This window comes from Fulmarus glacialis, unplaced genomic scaffold (genome assembly GCF_000690835.1).
Source record: "Fulmarus glacialis isolate BGI_N327 unplaced genomic scaffold, ASM69083v1 scaffold21084, whole genome shotgun sequence".
NCBI classification, from domain to species: Eukaryota; Metazoa; Chordata; class Aves; order Procellariiformes; family Procellariidae; genus Fulmarus; species Fulmarus glacialis.
In genome coordinates this window covers 30,743-56,935 of record NW_009208978.1, presented here as the reverse complement: position 1 = coordinate 56,935, position 26,193 = coordinate 30,743, and the positions used below count along the sequence as shown (strand labels likewise).

Below are 26,193 nucleotides of genomic sequence, written 5' to 3'. Positions count from 1 at the left end.
AGTTTCATTATGCAGCTAATACTAACTTTCGAAATAGCATCTATTTGTTAGATTTTGTCTATTTTGGTGAGACTTTAGTGAATTAAAAATAAATGACCCAAAACAAAAAATCGCCAAACCACTGCAGGAACTATAAAAATAAAAAGATATGTATTTTGGTGTATGTTTTCAAAAAACATTTAATTCACACTTATTTTCAGAATTTTTTCATTTTGTTGCTTACTGCTTTATGCAATGAACTGCAACCCAGTCGAATTACTGCCTGATATGATAAACTAGCTAGAGGTACACAGGCAAGTCTTCAGCGAAAGTTGAAAAATGCAATTTCTTCAAAGGAATTTCCTGAATAATATCGAACAGAAGGTAGGGTACTCATTATAAATATCTAACACAATGAACAAGAAATGTTTCAAGTGTCCAAAAGTCGTTCTGAGGTTTTCCGTCTTCTTCCCTTTTTTCCTACTATCTAAAATGCTTTACACTTGGCAAGCAAAATCTATCTTGTTAGGATAAAGTCATTCTGTGAATTAGCAATTAAAAAACCTACTATATTTAAAAAAAAAAAAAAAGGAAGGACTCTTAAAAAAAAAAAAAATTAAGATTTTTTTACCTTGATGCTCCAAACGCTGTGCATGTGAAGTACAACTGTCTTGTTTCAAAAGGAATTAAGAAAGGACACTTGCTTGTAAGCTGCTCACACCAGTCTGGCAAAGCTCCACTTGCTAGGGCCAAGGGTTCCTGTAGTTCAATGCAAGGGGGGGGCGGGGGGGAAGTGTTTCTAATATTAGATTCAGGTTGTCCCAGCAAGTTTGTAACTAAGTACATAGAGACACCCAATACACCCAATTATGGAGTTTTCACCTGTGCTTGAGCAAGCTCCTTCCTTCTCAGCAACTGCTACTTTTTTTTTTTTCCCCTTCTCTTTTAAATGCTATGAATGAGAAGTTCACAGAGCTTCTAGGACACAAGAGTGGACACAGGGTGCTTTGGCACAAACACGCTAAAAGTAGTAAATCTCCAGGATATGTACTACTCAAAACACTGTGGGAGATCTGAGTATACAATTACCCGGAGAGAATTACTTCCGAGTTTCGCCCCAAAGTGATTAGATACTACCTCCTCGATACCAGAAGACACAAAAGAAACTTGGTGGTAGTAAAGATAATCCCCACTGAAATATTACTACAGTCCCTTCTAAAATACAAGTATAATAAAAAAAGACTGCAGAAATTATTACTACAAAGATATTCAGGGTGCCTGAACAGCCTTTAAAAGAACATGAAAAACTGAACTTCTTTTTTAATGAATAATTAGGGCAACTTAACTGTAATAAAAAATACTCAAAAAGCACACAAGAGCCGAGCAAGCCAAGAATCTTCATCTTCTTTACATCTTTGTTAAAGAAAATGTAGTTCTACTGAAGAACTACATCTTAAAGTTTTCCTTTTAACGCATGTAACTGATCTAGTATCAAGAATGTTTTCTAAAAGCTATTTTTGAAAGCTTTATGTGGAATGTATAAACAATAAAACGTTTGTGAACCCTAACACAATTAATTGCCTTTATTACAGTATCATCAGGCAGACACTACATAGTAACACTGATATTTGGTGCAGAAAAAAAAATTATTCTTCATAACCAAAAGCTATAATTCTATTGCAACTTTTTTCTTGGTATGTTTTTATTCAGACTAGCCTGTTCTTACAGAATTTACTCATCCAAAATATAAGGAAGTAAATGTTGTATGAAACAATTCAAAAGTCAAAATGGCAAAAAAGCTAATAATTTCAAACAAAGTAAGGAAGAGTATAATAGAGTCATAAAACAATATTACATATATACATTGTGCATAACGCATTAATGTAATACCTCTATCTGTTGCAGAATCTTTGTAGTAATTTTTTTGCTTGTAAACTCATCTGGTGGAAAGTTAAACTGAGGATGCTCATCTCCTTCTGAAAATATCAAGAGAAAATTCTTCCTTTATTTTGTTTTCGTTAAAACATTTAAGAAGCTCTGCTGGATAACTAATTTACCTTCTTGAGAAGTTCGTGCTGTATAAGGGTCACTGGCAACTATATACAAAATGCGAAGTAACTGCAGAACATCTTCTACTCCACAGGAGTTCTGCCCACTGCCGGCTTTGGCCTGAGGTTGTTCCTTTGCCAAACTAAGGATATCTGAATTTTGAAGAGTAGAAATGGCCCCTTGACTTAATCCAGATTTTGATCCATGTTCACAAAAATCCTGTAAAAAAAGAATTGTTAAGAATGAAAACTCTACATGTTACTATCTTTAGGACTGCGCACTCCAAGTTAACAATTTGAAAAATCAGAATGGTTACTGTGTTTAACCTCAACACTTAGTTAAATTGTGGATAGTTCAAATCATAATTCAAATGCATTTTAACATGACTATATTTAACAGAAGACATTAAAAAAAAAAGAGCGCAAAAACTAAACTTGATATTGGCATGTGAACGTTCAACTTTCCTATCCATATCATATCCCTCCTCCACAAGAATCTTTAAAGCTGCAAAACAAAGCACACAGCCATTCATAATAAAAGAAGTTTGGATGCAGACATATACCTTGTATGCAGCTATGAGCTGGGAACAATTTCTGTTTTTCCTAATACTTTTATTAGTGCCGGTTAATTTCCAGTGGCGCAGGAAAGCTGAGTCTGCATTCTTCTGCAGGTAGGTTATCAAGTCATTCTTTGGTAATTCGTCAGTGCCAAGGTACTGCTCCACATGCTCTACTGACCAGCAACCCTACAACAGGAACCACCAAATGTTGGTTTTTCCTGATTGTAAAGTCTTTAAGATTTCACATGCATTACTTATTGTCTTTTTTAAAGGAGCATGCATTTACAAATAAACTCACTCATATCCTTTAAGTAACTGAAAACTGTTAGTTTTTTTAATGTAGCATTTCAAAAAAGATTTGTTTTGCTTTTGTTTAAACAGCCACAAAAACATACACAAAGACATAAAGTAAGTCTACAGAAAGGCATAGAAGTAAGTCTTACCATTTTTCCACTTTCTTTCTCTTTATCAGAATCCTTCATTTCTCTGTACATGATTCTAGATATCAAAACATTGAGTTAATATTTCATATTCATAGCACATCCTCTAAATTCTGAAGTTATACATTGACTTGTTAGACATCAATGACATTTAGATAACATGATGTAAACCAGCAATAGCAGCTGCTCTTTGCTGCATAGAACATCTGGGATACCCTGATGCAGCAAAGTTCTTAAACTCATATTTCATTTTCATGATGTCGATATTTATCTTGCAAAGTATTTCATTTATGTTTCCTTAAGTGAGGAGTAACCAAACAACCTTCATTGTGCAAATTACCAAACCAACTTTAGGTTCTTCACTACATATGCACCAGCTCTTTGAAATGTTGAAGTTCTAGGGTAGTTTGCTGTGTATTAACTTAGGAGATATGCACATTTACAACTATTTCTCATGCTTTCTAGCTAGAAAACAGTTTTGTTACAGCACACAATTTTTGACACAAGACAACTCAGAAAATAGGTGCAACACATGAGCACTGCTGAAATCTGAAATACAAAGTTAAAAAAACTGCAACTACCTTACTGCAGTTCTTGCTTTCGTATAGGTTAGTTTTCTAGCATGACAGAAGTTACACTGGTGTAGTAAATGGAAAATACACACAATCATATAGTCTTATAATTTCTATTACTATTAAGCAAGTAAGCTCAAGTTAGGGTAGAGAGAATAGTTAAGGTTGGAAGGGACCTCTGGAGTCCTAGTCCAATACCCCTGCTCAAATGTTATGTTTAAATGGAATTTCCCGTGTTTCAATTTGAGCCATTTTCTTCTTGTCCTTTCACTTGTCGCAACAAAGAAGAGTCTACGCTCTGTTGTCCTTACTTTCTCCCATCAGGTATTCATAGACAATGGTAAGATCCCACAAGCCTTTTTTTCTCTAGGCTAGACAGTCCCAGATCTCTCTCTCTCAACATTGTATGACAGATGCTTTAAGCCCTCTAATCATCCTCGCGGCCCTTTGTTAGACTCACTCCAGTGTCCATGTCTCTCTTGTACTGAGGAGCCCTGAACTGGACATAGCACTGCAGATGTGTCTCACCAGCGCTGAGCAGACGGGGAAGATCACCTCCCTCAACCTTCCTAATACAGCCTAGGATGCTGCTGAACTTCTTTGCTGCCAGGGTACATAGCTGGCTTGTGTTCAACTTTATGTCCACCAGGACCCCCAGGGCCTTTTCCGCCAAGCTGCTTTCCAGCCAGTTGGCCCCCAGCCTGTACTGACAGTTATTTCTCCCCAGCTGCTAGACTTTACATTTCCGTTTTGTGGAACTTCATCAAGTTCCCGTCTCCCCATTTCTCCAGCCTGATGAGGTCTCTCAGAATGGCAGCACAATCATCTGGTGCAACAATGACTCCTCCCAGTTTTGTTTTGTGTGCAAGCTTGTTGAGCATCTGCTCTGTCCCATCATACAGTTTGTTAATGTAGGTGTTAAACAGTACTGGACCCAGTATCGACCCCTGGGTACACCACTAATGACTGGCCTCCAGCTTGACTTCATACCAATGATCACAACCATCTGAGCCTGGCAAATTCAGACAGTTTTCAGACACTATCTAGTCCATAATTTATTAGTTTGTCAACGAGGGAGAAAGTGTTGAAAGCCTTGCTAAAGTTGAAGAAAGTAACATCTGCTGCTTTCTCCCCATCCACTGAGCTAGTCATCTTATCATAGAAGGCTATCAGACTGGTTAAGAATTATTTCCTCTCCATCAATCCACGTCACCTACTCCCAATCACCTTCTTGTCCTTCATTGTTAGAAAATGGCTTCCAGGACTATTTCCACCACCTTTCCAGGGATGAAGGAGAGGGTGACCAATCTGTAGTTCCCTAGATCTTTCTTGCCCTTCAGGGGGATAGGAGTGACACTTGCTTTCCTCCAGTCCTCAGAAATGTCTCCCAATCACCATGACCTTTCAAAGATAATCAAGAGTGCCCAGCTCTTGTGGGTGCACTCCATTGAGTCCCACAGACTTGTATGTCCTGTTTCTTTAAGTGTTGCCTAACCTTTTGCCCTTCACATCCCTCACCAGATTCAACTCCAGATGGGCTTTGGCTTTCCTAACCCCATACCTTCATGCTGGGACAATGCCTCTATATTCCCCCTGGGTCACTTGACCCTTCTTCCACCTCTTGCATGCTTCCTTTTTATGTTTAGAGTTCTGTTGGGAGTTTTTTGTTCACCCATGCAGGTCTCCTACTGCCTCTGCCTGACTTGCCACACATTAGGATGCATTGTTCTTGAGCCTGGAGGATTCTTGAAAAATCAATCATCTCTCCTGGATCTCTCTTCTCTCTAGGACTATATCCCCATGGGATTCTTCCAAGCAGATCCCTAAGCAGACCAAATTCTGCCCTCTTGGTCAATTGCTTGATTTGTGAAATATTATTAACAAGTCACAGTTGAGCATTAGAGGTTATGACTTTTTTTGTTTTGTAGTCACAGCACTAGCTTTAAAACCAGTAAGAACATCCTGACATAAATGCAAGAAAAACTAATTCTAGCATTGCTTCCTACAGAGGAAGAAGAAAAACTTAACATTGTTTCACACCCATTTCCTAATCAGTCACAGTGTTCTCTACACAGAATAACAAACTTGTGAGCTTACGTGTATGTTGGCTCCCAAATACGTCTAAGTTTGTCAGATTTCACATTGCCGTTACAGGAAAGCTGTAACAATTTCTGTACATAGTAAAAGATGGCAGATCGAAAGTTTGTTAAGGGCAGTTCTACTTCTCGAGTTGTTCCAAGACCTGAAACTTTCAAGATAAGTGCTAAACGTGGTGAAGGCATGCACTCAACCTCTTCCAAGAGTTCTGAATGAGGTGTACCTGCATGCGAAAAATCATTTGAGAAGTCGTTAATACAAAATACATAATGCATAACAAGTTGGATTAAACATTAACAAAGTGGCTCAATAAGGAAGCGTGAAGACTTCCTGCACACATGCCAAAGAGATGTAACTATGAACTATATCTAAGGGCTGTAATTGCAGCACTTCTCTATGCGAGTAAAGTTAACAGGAATTTTTGAAATCCCTATTGATCCTTCCATCTTGATAACATCACAGCACATGCATTTTTCTTTTCATATGCAGTATCTTCCTGTGTATTGAATCGTTTCAGTTCATCAAAATCAACAACGGCTCGTTTCCACATAAGCTAAACCTACGTATTCCTTTCTGTAATGAACATTGACTACACCCACACTGCTAAACAAGAAGGAACTAAGGAGCAAGATCAGGTGCTATGCTGCTGACTGCTCAATTACTGTATTAGCTTTCCCCTTGCCTCTGCTTTGGACTGTTTCAATAAGCCCTCTGCAATCAAAGCTGTTCTGGGTACCTCAACACACAGATGATTCCATGCAGGTGGAACCAGACATAGCAAGAAATTTATCACTAATCCAAGCTAAATTCATGAGTATGCTTATTTTACACATGTAATTTACTTTTCCCTCAATAATGCTTGGACCATCAGAGGTAGATGAAACCTATTCAAACAGAGAAAAGCCACACGGCCACAAAAGCATGTTGTACTGATTAATAGCGATAGGATCCCCAGAGCCCAATGGGCCCTTGACAGTGAGTCTCCATCCTAAAGCCAGATCAAGTATCACAAATGCCTTGTCAGCATACCCGGTGGAGGGATTTCTAGGTCAGTTGTCTGTTGAACATTAGTACGACCAGGTCTTGGGTCAAAAGCTGGAACCAGAGCAGAAAACTGCCGTTTCAATACATAATCATCATCCCATGTTCTTCTACGGCCTCCTTTGGTTTCATACTCTTCTTCTTCCTAAAAAAAAGTAGTTGTTTTTTAGATACTGTTACAAAGAATCATTTGATCAAAAATTTAATAGTTAGTTAGGGAATAGAGCAGTCATGCAAACTAAAATTGACATAAAAGATATCAAAGCTGGCACGTAACAGTACTAGTTCCATTTAACTGGTCAAGCCGGAATCAAGAGAATTATCAAAACCATAGACATACAGAAATCAACATAAATAGGCTAACCTTACAACAGGTGTATTTACAATTTCTAGAAAGAATGAAACTTTCCATGAAGCACCAGAACATAGGGAAATACAGAGTACTGTAGACCAGCAAACTTGGTGTAGATATTTTGTGTATTCCACAAACTTTGGAATATCAAAGATTCAAATAAATCAATGGTGTCAAAATAAACACATTAACTTCTCTGAAACCAAGAAGTATTTTTTTGAAAGTGTATACATATATTGATATATAATGTATACACGTTTTATCCAGAGATTAAATCAAATACCAAAATACTGGAACTATGATGGTGGGAAGAAATCTAATTTTCAATAAGCCTTAGCAAGCATTAATTGCTTTTGATTTTTCTACAACAAATTTTTAATCTGTTCAACTTCTCATTGAGAAGAATTACATAATAAATCAGAGGAACCCAAGAAAGGAAAATTTTCTTTTCTAGATCCGATTCCTGCTATGCAATCTTAAGCAAACACTAATTTAGCTATTTCTGCTTCTTCCCATGAACAACAATAGTAACTCCATTTAATAATTTCTGAAAAGTGATCAACAATCTACAAACTAAGGTGGTTGTTTGCATTGTAGGTCCATTTAAGTAGTACTGGCTTTTCCATTCCTAACTTCATATCTTTATGCAGAAGGTGAAATAATGAAATATTTAGTAATGTATCTGAGTTTCTATTAAAAGCATAATCACAGTAGGTTAAAGTGCTAAATACTAAATGACTAAAAGTTGTGCATATTAATTACAAGAGGAAGTTTCTACAATTCCATAAAACAATATTTATATTTATGTAATAAACATTAAACTATTATTAGTGAAGTCTTATATTTTTCCTCTTAGACCTTGCAATATCCATTCTGATCACTTCAGTGGTGGTGGAAGACCAAGCATTCATCATACCACTAAAGAAGAACCAAATGAAAAGCCAGAACTCACAATAACATAGGCAAGACCCATATGGACTAACCTGCTGAGTTTTGTCTTTTTTTTTTTTAAAAAAAAAAAAAAAAAAAAAAAAAAAAGAGAGAGATATTTCCTCCAGCATACTTAAATTATTACCGTTTGCTTCACACAGGTCTACAGTTAAATGCATCCCAGAACTGTATCATTACAAAATTCAGCAGCCTACCCACAAAGTTGTATCATTTCATCAGTCAGTGAACTACTGATCCATCATTTCTACTGTCTATCAACTTGTTCCCAGGCTGCTTTTAAGATGTTAATTCTGACCTATAAGGTCTCAGGGTATGCTGGTGTTCAAAAACACTCTTCTCTAGAATAAATGTTGAAGGTGGTAGAATCAAATTTGTACAGAAAGGGGACTGCCCTGTTAGCTGTCCTGTCTAGTGAGGTCTTGGAGTTTTATCTTGGAGTTTACCCATTCGAAGGCATGAGAAAACAGCTTTCTTAATACTCAAAATTTATGCAAGAATGGGGAAAAGGGACAATGAACTGCCTTCATAAAGTAGTATTCAGTTTGCAACCCCTGAAAAGTATAACATGATTTCAACTTTGGCATCTCGTTTAGAGTCTTAAAGGATAGGTACTCCAAACTAGCAGTCCTAAATCTAAACACATTTGTTTTAATTAATGGAAAGACTATAGCTAGGACCCCGTATTGCAAAAAACAAAACCAAAACCAAAACCACCCAAAAAAAACACAAACAAAAAAACCCCCAAAAAACAACCAACCAACCAACTGTGGATTTTCAATGCATTTTTAATGCGAGGTACCAATTAAGATATCATATATGCTAACTATACTGTACCATAACTTCCTCATATTCTTGATCTTCCTGGTTATCATCTTCATTTTCATCATCTTCTTCATCTGGTTCAGGTAGATCCTCATCATCATCTAACTCTGCCAACAGAGTACTAGCTCGGCAGCTATCAAGAAAATCTATAATACACATATATATGTATATATATTTTTACATACAGAACAAAAGACAAGAATAATTTTTAAAGCAAAATTTTGAAAATTAAAGAACAGAAGCATTGGGAAGAGTGAAAAAACAAATCTCACTTAAACAAGAAAAAGAGAGAATAAAACCATTGCTTATGGCATAATAAGATTAAAAGCTGTAATAAAAGCATACACCTGACAAAAAGTCCAGGGGTCTAGTCAATAGCATAACTAAGAACAGAAGCAGTTAACATTTGTATAATTAAGAGTGATGAGTTTCTCATTTGCTTATATCAAACATTTTATAATTAGACTTTATTTTAAATTACAAAATATTGCAAAAAAAATGATACACAAATGTTTACTGTCTGATTCTATGTTTAATTAATTTTAAAAACAGATTAGTAATGTAATTTCCACTAAGAATGTGTGGCTTAGACCGCAAATTACAATGTAAAGGACATTTAAAATAAACATTTAAGTGTGGTACTTTTAAAGATTGATTTGCTAATTAATTTCTGGAACAAGAAGCTGAAGACAGATATAAAGTTCAATTTCAACCACCTAGTACTAAGACTTAAAAACCAACCCCCCAAAACCAGAAAAGAAGTTCACTGCAATCCAAGGTGGACTGGGATGAATCTTTGAACTTTTACGTTTTTCTACACAGATATAAACTATGTATACCACCCAAACGCCCTTTGTTAACATCCCAACAGAAACTTTAAGGTAACTCTACAGTTCTTTATGGTATATTTTAAGACTTGTCACCCAAACAAAATATCAAATGAGACTTAAAAATTAAAAGAATAAAAGGGAGATGGCATATGCAGATATCTTAATCGACCGCCTCCAAGCACCTCAATTCCAATATCCATTGAAATTACCAGATATTTTTCAAGCAATTTCAACAGGCTATAGGAAAGGCAAAACAGAACACAATCTTAATCCAATCAAATTTTAAACAAATCAAGTATCTTTTCTTTCAAGAACATCTCACTATCCAATAAACTTTACATTAGGAAGTATTTTCCCATATCTACCCCAGGTTTTTCTTGACTTCATTTCATCAACTTAATTCCTAGATACTATCAACCTAGTTAACTACAATCTTCTTTCACAATATTCATATCCTGCAAATAACTTCTGTCCTAATTTCTGTTTCTAGCGTATAGTGCCCACATAACTCTGGATTTTGTTCCTCACATCATATAATTCCATTCTCCATGTCATTTTCATCTCTGAGTTCTTTCCTTTTTTTTTTTTTGCAATTACTATTATGGTATTGAGATACCTGGAGCCTCATATACTATTTTAAGTGTATAATGTGCCTAATGGAAGATGCTTTTCAATCACTAAGTAATACAAGGTACCTCACATGGAGCATGTAGCATGCCTATACAACACAATGAGAAATAACATTTTTATTTTAATTAGAGGTTCATATGCAAACTACATTAGGCACTAAACTCATTTGATTAGGGAAAAGATTAAGTGTCTAAATAAACTATACCATAAATAATAATAACATGGGATAGAAACTGCTGAAAATAAAGACCTGAAAACAAAAGGAAATACTACTACGTTAACATTATTTTACTGCCTTACAGAACTAGTAACATATGAACAGCTCAACTTTCAAATACTTTACCGTAAATAAACTACTACATGAGAAAATCATAACAACGGGAGAAAAGGAAAAATCATTAATGGGAAGTCTGCTTATGTTCATTTAAAAATGAAACTTACCATATAAAGAATATTCTGCCTCCTGACCTGTATCGCTCTCACTAGATGTTGATGTTAGGCTAGTAGTTAGAGTATTACTAAGCGACTGACCAACAGATAAAACTGTAGTTGCTGTAGCTACATTGCTGCTGCTAGTAACACTGGATGTAGACATGGTCACTGTTGATGTGGTACCAGTTGTAGTCAGATTAGGAAAACTTTGGGCACCCATAAGAGGAGAAGCTATAGATAAAGATATGGTAAGATAAAATAAATGATTTGATGACTTGAAGAGTACAATTTACATGCATGAGCCCTGCGTTGAAAAATATATTTGGGCTTGAAAACTTATCAGATGTAATGTGTTATTTTACAATAAAGAATAACAGACTAAAGGGGAAGGTTTCCCAGTGCAAAAGTGCACCCTACAATGCAGGTGCTCACTTCTGAGCATATTCCCTTGCATACATTTAAAACAAATAATTTTATGAAATAAATCCCCAAATCCCACTGTTAATCTGAAATGACTTCATTTCATTTTCAACATACGAAAAGTATTTCTGAAATCTGTTATTCCAATACTGTGTCTGTCTTTAAGCCTAAAATGTAATTCAACCCCTCCACAGCAATATAATTAAAATTATACAGGGAAAACATTTTAACTATATATAAATTAATTGAGAACAGAACATAAGACAAATGTGAAACCTGTGATTTTTGTGCATTTTTCTAAAGCTCTTAAAGCAGCTCTGACTTAGCACATATGTTCATGACGGGCAACAAGCCTGAGTTGGCAGTACTGCGAAACATGTGACTGAATAGCTTACTTATATTGGATGATAATAAATAATTTTCAGAACAAGCAAGTAACAACTAAGAAGTTACCTTACTGCACATTCAAATAAAACACAGTAAATGCATTTTAGTTAACAACTGAAACAAGACTTAACTCACTGTAAACTCAATAGAAAGAATTTCAGGTAGTGTACATAACTGAGTATAAGTTATGCCTATGTGCAACTACACATTTACATCCCAATCTTCAAAACATTTTCTCACATGCTTATCTTCAAACACAGGAGGTTAATCACACGTTCGCACGTGCAAATTTGAGGGTCACCTATACTTAAATTTAAACCTTATGTTTTCCTATCTACCTTTTATAAAATTTATCAACTGCAAGTTTTGCAGTTTTAAAGTAAACATTTTCATTATTGCAGCTTATGTAAACTGAGGCATTGCTTTCTTAAAAAAAAAATTAATCTAAATTCTGAATTTCAGACTACTATTATTGAGGTTTGCAAAGGTTACTACCCTTGAAGAAGGACACAATACAACAAAGATTCTTCCTCTAAGTGCATTTGGTAGCTTTCTGAAAAAAATAAATGTTACACTTTCTAATTTTATTGTTTGTCAGATATGCCTTTCTTTTTTTTTCCTTAAGAACTTAAATACAAGAATGCAAACAAAACAAAAAAAAAATCAGCAAAGGTGACCCAAGCACGTATAGTGCTTGAAATTATTTCTATGCGTGGGAAGGGAGAGAGTGAAATTTAAATTTCGGAGTTTTAATAAGCCTATGCTCATCTCTGAAAACATAGAAATTTTCCAATCCAAAGGGTTTTTCTTTTGTTGTTTAAGAACTTGAAAATAAGTATTTGTATCTTCCACCCACTTCTAATTCATAACAGTTAACTCCTTGCTGTTATAATAAACAGAAAAAGCCATTAAGTATTAGCATTTCATTTGCTCTGAATTCAAGAACAAATTGAAACTGGCTACTAGACACCACTTAACTCCTGGCAAATATTGATGTTTTTAAATGCAACCACTACAGCAAATCCAAAGAGACTTATATCACTAATCATGATTTCAAACTTGACTTCTTTGGGGTTTTTTTTTTGGGGGGGGGGTTGTGTGTGGGTTTTTTTGGTTTTTGTTTGTTTGGTTTTTTGTTTGTTTGTTTTTTAAACCTGGACAGGCCAAAGAAAAATAAATTAAAAAAAAAAAAGTCCAAGCTTTTTACAATGCTCTAATATAACTTCGGTGAGATTGCTCAAATTTAGTCTCTGATCTCCTTTTGGGGCACAAGTTCCCATTTACAGTTTCTATTTGTATAAAATGTGTAAAACAAAATAATTCCTACATGAGGGATAATTTTAAAGTATGAATATATTTTACTATTAAATCCAATTTTTAATTTGCCACATTCTTATTTCCAACTTTAGCACTGTATGATATCAAACATTCATGAAATCTTTTAAACATGCTGTTGAAGTATCTTACTACGTTTCTCCAAGGTGGACTCCCTCTTCGCCCAGCACAAAACTACTTCAGAACCAGAGGCACTGACTATCTGCCTAAAAGGGGATCAATTACTGGAAATCTTCCCTTGAGCATCTCACATTTTTAATGCAGGCTGCAAGTATTTTCCCCCCATTATCACAATATGAATGTAAGAATACATAAAAAAACTCCCCAACAAAAAAGAAAACACTATTAAAAAAATTAGAAATGCTAAAAACAAACACCACATTTTTAAATAAGGAAGTACCGAAGTCCTAGAAAAGGATGAAAGCTTAACAAGAAACTTGAGTGCTTCTTTCTGGCTTGGGTAATCTTACTTTTTCTAACTTGCCTACCTCATGAAATGCAGCTCTCCGGTTAAAATACTATCACCACCACTGAACAAAATACCTAACAAGGCTGGTTGAGTAACAACTCTGATGGGACCATGCTGAAAATTCCGAAGAGTGAACTTGCTCACAACAAGCAGGTTTATAGCTTACCTGCTAATACCTCGATCCTACAGATAATCTGAGAACATGCAAATGTTAAAGCATGTACATAATCCCATTTAAATCATTTTAATACAAACTTCCTTACACTTAATATGCCTGAACAGTTTGCTGAACCTAAGCCTTAATGACCATACCATCTTTAGAAAACATACACAGTATTAGAGTACATTCAGTTATGCAGCCTGATAGAATGCACGAATCTACTAAAATTTCATCACACCGCAGTTTACTTTTTCCTTTCTACTGTGTTCTTAGTTCCTAAGCTCAGAGACTTCACAATATGCACAAACTGCCTTTCCTGAGGATAATGGAAAAATAACAGAAATAGGCAGATACAAGGTGAGTATGCAAAATCTACACAGATCAGAAAGCAAGAGTATCCCACATTAGCTACTGTTGCTAGTCTTCCAGCCTCTTGATCTAAACCATACTCTCTCTCTTCCTAACAATGTAATAGACATAAAATTCAAATTATTTTCTATTTGATGGGTGCCACGGTGTAATCTGACACCACAGGGCAATGTAACACTTTCCAGCTGACATGAATTCTGTGAGCTCTTCATGAGTTCTACAGGTACACACAAGGTCGAGGCTGCTCTAAGTTCATTTCTCTATTAGGCCAACAGAATCCAAACTTCTTTTAGACTAACGAAAGCTGAAGAAACAACACAAGCTTCAACTAAGAATAAACATAGCTTACTTACTTGCAGTACTCATGACATTTCTTCCCAAAGTATTAGTATTGTTATCACTGCTACTTCGGCTTAAATTCATGTTGTTTGTGGCATTGGTACGTGCTATGTTTGCCACTCTTCGTACAAAGGACTCCAGGCTGGAAGTTTCTCGAGATGATAAGTTAGGAACGCTTGCACTGGAGCTCATTGGCGCCCCAGCAGCCAACAAAGAACTGACTGAGAGTCTGTTACTTGCTGAAGAGCTTAGAGGTCGTTGGGAAGCTGCTTCTTTATTCGTCAGTTCGGAGACTGAACTCACGTCAGGAGAGCTTACACTAACAATTCCCATGGATATAGCACTGGACTCCCCAGGAGTACGTATGGAGTTATCAGGACCTAACTTTCTCTCTGCATTTTCGTTTCCTATGTCCGCTGTTAAGGTGCTGGTGCTTGCACTGGAGGATGACCCTACTTCAGCCTGAGGCACACTATCAGCGGAAGACAGAACAACAATTGGTTCATGGACGTCAGTGCCTGAAACTATATTTTGCTCCATTACACTTTCTGATCTCCGCTCCATTTTGGTCGAACCCAAGCTGATGTCGCTGCTACTGGCCACGCTACACACAGAACTGCTGCTTCCTTTTCTACTTGAGGAGCCTGCAGCAGCAGTCGTCTTGTCTGGACAGTTGTTTTTCACCAAGCTGCTCCATGACTGCGTTGTGCCTGAAACAGTGGATGAAACAGGTTTGGGTGATGCCGCTGAATCAGGGTCGTACCCTGGTGCAAGCTTGAGGTCAAACTTTCCTTCTGCGCCCATACGGTAAGAGTTAGAGCCACCAGCATCCCAGGTGACATCAATCCAGCCTGGAAAGGGACAGGAGTTTGTGAGATCCAGCAGAAAGCAGACAGGAGCGTGTCAGACAGTAGCTCCACAACGTGGGATCAGCTTCTCATAAGCGCTGCATGTCTGAATTAATAAAAATCACTAAATAACCCTTAATGCCAATTAAAAAGGAAATGTTTAAATCTAAACAATTTGGTATTTTAAAATGTTCTTAACATTGAGGCAGCAAGCATGATCAGCCTCTATCTTCAGGGTCCCAGAATCCAGCCAAAAGTAAAGTTTCCCTCAGGAAAGAACCTGACCTACTAGGACCTCTCAAAATTTTATTATTAGATTCTCCAATTACAGAAATGTACATTAAAATGTATCATCATAACCTTATTAATATCTAGAAATTGTAATTCTTTCAGGGACATTCTATAACGTTTTTCTTTGTTGGATACTTGTGGATAAGCATATTTACCCGATAGAAGACATTTTATGAAACTGCTTAGTTTGGGATTTCTTATTCTTGCCCTATAAAGTGAAAGAATTAATTTACTCATACTCAGCTTTTTAGTTCAATAATTTACACGGACTCAGATATTTCTTATTCATAGAAAAAGTCTTACAGCAGTCAGGTAAAGACTACTTCAAGTAAGATTTCAGAGTTGCAAAAAGAATATGTTTCATAGAATGAAACTTTATACCAGGACCAAAACAACACTGAAAAGAGATGCTACTCTTCAATTCCTTTATTAAATAATTATTTAGAGTACCAGTATTTTTTAAACAGTTAAATGTAATAAATCTACAATAGTGAGGGTAACATGCAAAATTTAGCTAACTAGGACAGAAACAGGGGCAAAACAATTTATTTCTGCTTGTCTGAGCATGTACCACAATCTCAGAGTCACCTAAAAAAATTCCTTCTAGCATTTCTTATTGTATGTTAACTGTAACAAAACTTGGTGTCACTATTTTAATTGATACACATTTTCTTTAAAAATAAAATCTCAAAAGCTCAGTCATCTGTAATCTCATCAGAAATTCAAAACAAGATGTCAGGTCCAGATGTACACACATATTTTTCTTTAATAAAATAGAAGAGAGTTAATTTGAAGTAAAATATTCTTTTTAGTACTGTCAAGTGCACTTTTACCTTATAACTATCCAAAAGTCATCACTTCTAGACCAAAACAGAAGATCACAGGCAATTTTCTATTTAGAAATATCACTCTGGAGGAAGAGTATTTAGAAATGGATAAAGTTTTCAGATATGATAAGTAGACATCTCATCCCCACATGAGCCCGTTTAGATCTCATTATTCTTGTATGATTTTATTCCATCTTCATGAGCTATATCTGAGTAGCTTCATGTCACTAAACCTTTGAAGGTTAAAGTTATGAAGCAAGTCTGATTTTTTTTTTCTTTCTACAGTTTATTTGCCTTTCTTATCAAATACAAAAAAAAAAAAAAAAAGAAGTTATTTCCATACTGTAGTTAAAAAGTATCATTTCTCCCTTTCATGAATATTTGAACAGGGTATTTTGTAAAAGCATAACTAAATAACTATTCTTGTTTTGTATAGTTCCTTTTCTTAAAATGTTAATTACAGTTTTAAATCTAAACAATTTTTTAATACATATTATATACTTGGAGTCTTACTGCTCCATCACTACAGCCCTAAAACAACTCAAGATTTGTCTAAACTTGTGAATAATGACAAAAAAGTCAATGGGATACTATTTTCAAAATTCTGTTTGAAAGACAACTGTGGCAGGAATAAGAGTCTGCTGATACACGTTTCACATTGTTTGGCATCACCATTTGATAAATTAACCTCAATTTCACCTATGCTTAAATGGGAAAATTTTACTGGAACATAGGAATGAAAACACTGATTTAGTAGAATACTACTCACCAATAATACCTAAAGTCTTCAAAGTGAGAATGTAGCTATGGATACTGTTGCATCTGATAAGAACAACATACAGATGACAGAAGAATTCCCTACAAGCTATACTGAATGGCTTAAATAAGATTCAAGTTTCAAAACATTTTAAGACATTGTACTTTGGACATTTCTCCATGTTTGAAAGCTGACAATTCAACAAACTAGAAGAAATTTTAAAATCTGGCTAAGAAGGAGCTTAAGAGTGGCTGAAGATGCTTCAGAAACAAGGCAAGTCTTATATACCCCAAAATAGGGGAAGAGGGGGGAAAAGGTGGAAAGCATGTTCAGCTGACAAGATCATCACCTCTTCTGGAGCCTCTTCAATATCTTAGCTTCCTGAGCACTGACTTCCCTGGCTGTTGCAGGTTTTTATTTTGCTCCATAAGTTAATTACTTTTCATGCTTTTAATTAAACAACAACTTGATCCCAATGAAGCTAGCAAGGTAGGAAAGGTACAGGATACAACAAAAGTCAAGAAAAATATTGCAAATGCTAAGCTAGAAGAAATAAAGAAGGTATTTATAGCTTTTGCAGGCCCAAAGCTTAATTAATCAGTTTGCATCAATCACCTTCATATACTTTTTCTTCTTTGTAACAGATGTCTAAATAACAATTAGGTATTTTAACTAAACAAAGCTCTACAAAAGTTTCATTTACAGCAAGAATTTTTTTTCATGCATTAAAATGGAATTTCACAAATGGACCACAACAGTTGTACTATTTGAGTTCCCTTTCCCCAAAACATTTAAAATTTTATCAACTTCTTCAAGACACTACAAAGGCAATACTTTGCTACCCATTACACAAGAACTAATCATGCTACAGACATTTACAAATTCAGACAATTCATGCTCACCGTTATGCAATTCTCCTGTAACAGTGCCTTCACCCTGTGGACTTCCATCCTGATCTCTCCATTTCCAATCAATTCCTCTGATTACACGAGCTCCTGGAACCATATATTTCAACACCTGAGAACGAACCAGACGTCGTTGCCTTCGCAGATTTGCTTCAGCTTCTTTAGCAGCTTTTCCTACAAAAAATGTAAATTGAAATGAGAAGACTTAAAAGTATTGAACGGGGAATAATTTTGAGCTTAAGTTTCTAAGCAAGTTCCACTGCAAAAGTTAACCTGCTTTTTCACGCTGATTTTTACATTGTACATTCATTAACATTTTAGGAGAACAAATAGAATATACGCATTCTTTTTCTTACCCAGCTGATCTTCACACACTCCATTCACAGTGCCATAAAGCTCAAATCCAGACAGGGAGAGGTAGTGTGTTTGCCCACTGGCATTCTTTCCCATCTGTTTTATTCTAACATGTCTCCAACCTTGTTTCTCATCTTTTGGAGGATCTAAAGGCCATGTTGCTGTAGACCTTCAAATTTATTAGAAAGGGGGTGTGGGTAGGGGACCAAAAGAAAAAAAAAAAGCAAAACCAAAAAGCCTTAGTACCAAAGCAAACAAAACTATAACGCTGATCATGTAGGAATAAAATCAGAAAACTGCCAAGAACACAAGATACATAAAACTTATTAACATTAGGGACAAACTCTGGATGAGTGCTGGTATTACTATTTTCTCAAAAACATATCAAATGCAAAATTTACAATGATGGAAAAGCACAAATGCCATTATGTGAACCATACAGAGAACTTATGAATCACTTATGTTCCAGCCCATCCTTGATAATTTAGGTCACCTACCTGTTCTTTATATAGTTACGTTATTACACCTACATTAAATTAGTCTACAGCCAAGTACGTTTTTAACTGAGCTCAGTTTTATAAAAAGTGATAAAATACACTGACATACCCTGGTTCGTTGAGACTACAGTCATCAACATGAGTATACAAAGTAGTCCAGTTCTGTCCATCCTTAGATACCTGGAAAACCCAATTTCTGAGAGCAGATCTTCCATAACCTCGAGCATGGCGTAATGTGTAAGCTGATGGTATAACCCAAAGGCCAAGATCTATGGCAAACCAAGCATTCTTATCATCGTTAGTATGACAATTGAGAGCTGAACTGTCACGGCTTAGGATGTCTTCTAAACGGCCATAAGGCAGATTTCTTCCTTCTGAGGATGTAACCACTACTAACCCATAGGCTGCTGGATTTACCCACTCATATGCAGTTCTATATTAAAAAGAGAAATGAACTGTTCAATTATTACTTACATTAAAAAAAACAGGTATCAGTAACATTTGACATTTACTGTAAATTGTATATCACAGCTGAGTTTATTACCAACCAAAATGATTAACATAATTTTAGATAATTAGATAACTTTAGAGATGTTCCAAACATCACTACGGTGGTTTAAAAAAAACAAAAAACCAAACAAAAAAACCTCAACAAAACCCACAACACAAAACAAAACCTAACAAAACCACAGCAAACAAAAACAAAGACCCAAACCTCCCCACCTTTTCATTTCTTAGGTAAGCATACAAACAAATTCTCAACACAACTTCAGAGATTCATATTTTTCTATTATTTAAGTAGAGCGAAAAGAAATGTAATTCTATTGATCAACAGTAAAAGCAAAGATACCTCCCACTCCTAAAAAAATTAACAGATTTGATTTCATTATGAATTCTCTCTCCCCACCCCGCCCCATGGATCACAGTTTATCGTGTCCAACTTCAAAATATTTAGCTTTGAGAAAACTCACTTTGCATTTGTCCCAATCCAGTAAATAATTCCATTTTCATCAAAATCATGTTGATGCCTGAACACAAATGTTTGGCCTTCACGTAGTTTTCGTACAAAAACAAATGAAGCCCTATCAAAGTCGTACCATTGCTTTGCTACCTACATAAGAATGAAAAGAAATCAAGTATTAGAGATGCAGAACGCAACCATTCCTTAAACTCTGCATGTGGTATGTTGCTCACCATTTTCAGGAGATACTGTTCTAGAGATTCAACAGTTGCCAAGGGCTCCATCTTTAGCATTCTACCAGTTCGATCTATTAAAGATGTCTCCCCTGAGGCACGTTCCAAACGAAACCTCAAGCGCCTTGTTAATATCTGAAAGAGTAGCTAAACATTAATATAGGCTTTTCTGTTTAGGTTTTGTAATTTTAAGAAAAGCAATGTATTTCACTACAACAGTTTTAGTGGCATATCAAGTATTTTTGTCGTGCAACTTAAGCAAAATATATTCTAATTTAATGCTTTTAAAAATTAATTCCCTAGTACTCCATTTTTATAATTAACGAAACAATTCTTTAATGTGACAGTCAACATATAAGTCAATTACACATTCAAGCTAATATTTTCTCACTTTTCATGGTTTTTCATAGCTTTTATTTCCAAATCTTGTAGACTAGCAACTACAATAACATCAAAACTGAAAATGCTTTTTCAAAATATTCAATAGCAGCAGTGTCTTTGCAACTTTCTGCAACTATTTTCTAATATTTTAACATCAAAACCGAAGTATTCATACTTCCCTGACATCTTGCAAAATCCTGAAGTGTGCTTTCAAATAGAAAAAATTAAGACTCCACACAAACTGGACAAAAACAAGTAATATTTTTAGCCAAATTGCAGCTTTCCTTTAGAAGAAGCTGCTGATCCTGCAGGCGTCTTGTATTACCAAATGAGCACACAGCGCTAGAAGGGATCCTTTTAACCATTATAGCTAATCCCTAGTCATCATGTCTTATAATTGTCTTCAACAAAATGCTCCTTCAAGTAGTAAGGATACTTACTGGGGGGCATACTCCCATATAAAGAGAACAATACTTGAAGACAAAAGAAAGAACAAACACATTACCTCTTCAATCAAGATTTACTTTCACTTCACAGTGTAAAAGTGACAGTAGAGGAACACCCAAACATTTAGGTTAAACGTTAGAGGAAATAAATGCCAAAAAGTCTGTTGTTCTTTACCTAATTCCATCCACCTTTACAAGAATATGCTTCATATAGACTTAATGTGTGCAAGTTTTCCTGAAATTCACATATAACATTCAGTTGTGTATCACTCAGTATGATATATTGCTATCACTGTACATTTACCTGAAGATTATACGTAGATCCTGGTGTATCATACAAGTGGAGAGGTAGACGTTCGATAGATTCTAACACTGCTATCAACTTCCGAATTAATGCAACTGCTGGACGACTGTGAAAGTGAACAGTTACTATGTTAACACACAAAAAAGAAAAAAAAATTCTACAGTATCTCAGAGAAAAGTACCCAGCTGTAGCAAGTATCTTGGCATGCTATTTCTACTGATATCATCTGTTCTAGTCACATGGTTACAGCACAGTAAGAAAAATATTAATCTGCACAGCGATGAACAAAAATCACCTTTGTATTTGTCAACAGATGTACATTCATTATAGTTAGCTCTTGCAGATAGAAATAATTCAGTAAAATTTTCAATTGCTACTTCAATAGCAGATGCTGTCTTTTAAGACCAATTTTCTGTTTCAGAGAAAACCAAATTGAAATGGAAAGAACAGTTCCTTTGTCTTTAAATTATTTTAAACATACCATACTGCTTCACAGATGCAAAGGTTTTTTTGGTTTGGTTTTGTTTTTACCTTTCATCGTCTTCATTTTCACTGAATGCTGTTTTGAAAACGTTTATTCTCTCTACCAGTTGACTACAGTCTTGTTTCACATCTAAATCAACATTCTAAGAGGGGGAAAAAAAAAAGTTACTTCTAATACAAAGCAATATATTCATTCTTTATACTGGCAAAAATATCTGTTTAGTGTCCCTGAACTCCCTATTTAAAATCTGTATGTGAAAAGCTAAATGGTATCAGCCATTAGAACTGACCAGTGTTGATTTAAAGATTTTTAATGGCTTATTTGAACTAAAGTAATCTATTGTGATAGCATATATACGAGTAGACCACAACTGGAGCAAGTCTGCCTGATTTTCATCAGGATGGGAAAAAGCCACATTTATAATAGATTGTTTAAATTAAGGCACACACCTACGTTATTTTTTTTTAGAAAGTTTTTCTTCAAAGACTTATGTTCTATAAACTCACATTATTTAAAACTGTAAGCAACGATTGAACTAAGCCACTACTGCACATTTCATATGGAGAAATAGTATTCTCATCCTTCAATAGTACAATTAAGTTTTCGAGAGCAGTCTTCATTAAATCTCTCCAAGTATTTTCTCCCTCAATACACTGAAAGACAAAAAGACAATTTTGGTGAAACAAGGTAACAATTTTTCCACCTGCTTCATTTGAAAAATAATGTCCCAGTAAAGTACATAACTAGGAATTATATGCATTAAAAAACCCCACATTTCAGACAGATATATTGTGACTTTCATTTACATCATGACAGACTAGTCTGAACATTATTATGTGATTTCCACTGACATCACATATTATAAATTAAAGGAGACACACTTACCTGTCTGTTTGTATGAAGTTCCCATGCAGACTCTAACTGTGTTGCTATGTTCCTCAGTGTTACAACTACTCCTCGAGGCATGCTTTCAACAGCTTTAAAATGATCATCATATAAATCTCTCGCCATAGTGCGTACCTACAAATGGATTTTAATAATCAGAAGTCATACCTTACTGTAATGAGCCTATTATTATTCTCCAAGATACTAGAAACTTGGTCATCTTTTTTAAAGAAGTCCATGACAGACACAAACGAACGGGGAAGAACTGAAACCTATCATACATCATGAAATGCAAAGATTGTGAAAGGATAAAAGTACAGGAGAAATAAATGGAAATACACAGAGTCTTATTGAAACTTACAGAAACTAAGCTTACCATCATATATTAAATTACAGCACAAAGGTAGGAGAAAAGACAGGACTCTCAATCTGTAAATCTGTTTCTTTAGAACTGTATCATGGATCTAGTAATCATTTTAGAGGTAAGATTAAGGGGGTTTTGTATGGTTTCTGAATGCTCTATTCACATTCCTTAAACCAATTAACACAAAAAGTCCTTATGTGACCTCATACCAAGAATTACTTTTTCTACAAAGTATGGATCAAACAAGATACAGATTTGATAAAATAAGTTCTTATTAAACAACATTTTGCTTATAAGAAATTTCCCCCAAAATCTTTCCTCTTCATTATCATCATGTGTCCTACAATAATATGTTTCATAACCTTCGGAGCTACAGTGCAATCTCAGGTATGAAGGAGCACTGCCTTCCTTTTATCATTCCGTCTATCCTCATTCACCCAGTATTTTAATTTTCAACTTAGTGTCACATTTCCTCAGATATAACTCTCCTTACAAGCTGCAGATTTTTGGTACAGAACACATTAGCTGCACTGTCAGAAACTGCAAGAGAGGTCAAGACTGAAGATTAGTTTGAGCCCTTGGCATCAGCTGGCCACAGAACGTACTGTTATTCTGTGTTTTTGTAAAAAGCTTAATACTTGACTTCTTAGTTCCTCTTTTTCTCCCTTCAGTTTGAGAAGAGAAAGAAAAATGAGGGCGTTTACACATTTTGATTCACTACCACAACTCTTAAAATACAGACTGTTCACTTCCATCCCCCTATCTGTCACAATATCCAGTCTAAAATTAGTATCTGAATGTAGTGAATAGAAGTAACATATGCCTCTGATACAACTGTAGTATTGATCATAACATCTTTTCTTTTTGCACAAGAAAAACCTACAGAATTATACAAATATAGGTCAGGAGGATTGGATTTCCTTACATTTTTAAAAGAAAATTTGCTTTCCTCTTGAAGAGCACAGAGTTTACTAAGACTGTTGGACAAAAGCACCTGCAGAAATGCTTTGTTCTAAGTGAAGTTTTCCCTTTCAAGTTCAGCATAAAATTGTATCTAGTTAAAATCAGAGAAGATTTTAATCCTCTAAGAGGAAACTGCAACTCCATAAACATGTTATAAAATAAAACAAACTCAATTAAATTCCAAGTATAAAATTCACAAATGCTCACCAACCTTTTGCTTTGTCTTCTCCAGTTTAGATTTCAGCTTTCTTCCTCTTTTGCCTGTCCAGCCAGTCACAAATTCCGACCCTGCAACATATATTTTAAAAAGTCACAATTTCTCACAGGTATGAGAAGCAACAAACAGATGAACTACCTCATATACACTTGCTCCTACCTGCACATAACACATACCTACATACTTACCCAAAGAGGTTTCAGCTGTAAACGAATGCTTTGTTCCTCTGTTAGATTCAAACACAAAGCCTGGCAGATCTTCTTTCAGTATTGTAGCTTGCTGACCATCGGAATTGTGAATAGCAATTTCTCCTTCTTTTAAACAGGTGAGTGACCAGTTTCCCACGGTCAGTTTAGTTGGCCCTGGTGCCGATAAAATTGGCTGGCTTGTGGTAGATGGTTTTACTTGGCTTCGAGCTCTTTGCAACTTCTCAAGGAACTCACTCCTACTTTCTATTTAAAAAGAAACAAACATTTTTTTTTCCTTCCAATAACTGATTCCACCATCATATATCTCAAACATTTTTTTTTTTTGCAAGAGCAAAACAAATGAGTACATTCAATGCAAAATAAAGTTTGAAATTAAGGGTCTTAAAGTGTTCTAAATTTCTTCTCAGATATTTCTGTACTTCAACAGTGATTCATTCCACGATTGCATCAAAGTGGACAATGCAACTCTTTCTGAATGGTGTTACTGACAGATGTATTAATTCACCTTTACAATTATAATAGGAAGATCAAAGAAATCCATGATATACTTTTAGACTTGCAAAAATAATTTATCTCATTATGGCCAGCATGAACTATTCTCAAAAGTGAGTTTTTAGAGATAGGAAATTAAAATGAATCCTCCAACAGGAAAACAGCAATCACCTTCACAGCTTAAAGCAAGTGGAGAGAAGATGTTGAAGACATATAAAAACCAGAAAAAAATTCACAAAACTTTACAGAGTCTGACAATCAACATGTGCTAAAAGTAAATTTGAGCTGAGATGATAGCTATTTACTCAGATTAAGTGTCACAAGGCATCCAAAAAAAATTTTTTATAAGCTATACTAAAAACTGTTATTCATCTCCTTTGTAGAACCTCTATATTCAGCTCAGAGAAAGTAAGAAAGCCACAATTACACCACTTAATACAGTGACATTATGCTAATTCAAGTTATAATGCAGATGTTCCTACTCCTTTTTTAGTTATTACAAAAACTTTAAGGACCTCTATATCTCTGAGAAAAACATGGGGAAAAAAAACACCTAATGGCACCACATGAGACTTGATTAAAAGCTAATATTTATACGGAGATATTTAGTAGATGACAAACAGGATCATATCCTCCTTTTAGGATAGGTAGGTTATCTAGCCTGAAATTATTCCAAACAACTATGTCAGTTTTAATTAAATTCTATTGATGCTGTAGTAATTAAAAGGCTGCACACTACATTTGAAATGTTAATTAGCATAATTCCAGAAAATTTAATGAGTACATAATTTAAAAAATAAAAATTCCATACGAAATAAAAATGCAATAACCACATTAATGTAAAGATTACATCTCAACTTCAAAGTTAACAAGTATCCTCATCTTTCAGCATACTGATCTAATAAATACAACTTTTGTAGCCCATGCACTTGTAAAATTGCTGTTTTCCTTTTGCTGCAATGACTTATGTTCTAGGTTTTTAAATTTTGCCATTTTTATTGTTGTATAATACAAAAATAAATAATCTCTATGCAAAAATAAATATGTACTTTGAAGGCATAACATTCTTTATTGCTTAAAATTCATAGGATCCAGAGAGAAGGTTTATAAAAAGGATTTTAAATTTCATATGCAAAATTAAAATTCTGTTAATGAAACCTTTCTGTAATTACATTTTAACAAATTTATTATATAGCATGTCACACTGAAAGTGCAATGATTATACATGGTTGGGAATAATTTCGGGTTCCCTTAGATAGAATTTTGAGACTCACCTAAAACTTCAGAATTACCATTAAATTTCAATTTTTGCATTGAACTTTTATTTTTTTCTAAAAATTCAAACAAAACAAGTTTTAAGCTAATGTGGAGAGGGGCGAGTACAGACCTTCCAAAAATGTTCATAGTATATATATTTCCCCCTCCCGCCCCAACTTTCATCATGCGATACACACTAACAAATTCCATTACTCAACCCTCTATATTCTTGCCAGTCGTGAAGTTACTAAAAAGTATACCATGAGATTAATCAGTAATGATTTC

General features: G+C 35.0%; 1 protein-coding gene across 1 annotated transcript in view; it reads right to left on the bottom strand.

Moving 5' to 3' along the window:
• Positions 1–26,193, bottom strand: part of HECTD1 (HECT domain containing E3 ubiquitin protein ligase 1) — a 62,124-nt gene that overhangs the window by 7,213 nt on the left and 28,718 nt on the right. The window contains exons 13-33 of the mRNA XM_009576699.1: positions 24,139–24,402; positions 23,945–24,021; positions 22,407–22,541; positions 22,028–22,174; positions 21,569–21,663; positions 21,038–21,143; positions 19,907–20,041; positions 19,684–19,823; positions 18,822–19,145; positions 18,218–18,384; positions 17,859–18,035; positions 14,248–15,084; positions 10,764–10,985; positions 8,875–9,008; positions 6,726–6,882; positions 5,697–5,919; positions 3,031–3,085; positions 2,591–2,773; positions 2,037–2,247; positions 1,870–1,955; positions 611–738 (exon numbers count right to left, since the gene is read on the bottom strand). Of these exons, the coding sequence (XP_009574994.1) occupies positions 611–738; positions 1,870–1,955; positions 2,037–2,247; positions 2,591–2,773; positions 3,031–3,085; positions 5,697–5,919; positions 6,726–6,882; positions 8,875–9,008; positions 10,764–10,985; positions 14,248–15,084; positions 17,859–18,035; positions 18,218–18,384; positions 18,822–19,145; positions 19,684–19,823; positions 19,907–20,041; positions 21,038–21,143; positions 21,569–21,663; positions 22,028–22,174; positions 22,407–22,541; positions 23,945–24,021; positions 24,139–24,402 (4,003 nt within the window). The remainder of the gene's footprint in view (positions 1–610; positions 739–1,869; positions 1,956–2,036; positions 2,248–2,590; positions 2,774–3,030; positions 3,086–5,696; positions 5,920–6,725; positions 6,883–8,874; positions 9,009–10,763; positions 10,986–14,247; positions 15,085–17,858; positions 18,036–18,217; positions 18,385–18,821; positions 19,146–19,683; positions 19,824–19,906; positions 20,042–21,037; positions 21,144–21,568; positions 21,664–22,027; positions 22,175–22,406; positions 22,542–23,944; positions 24,022–24,138; positions 24,403–26,193) is intronic.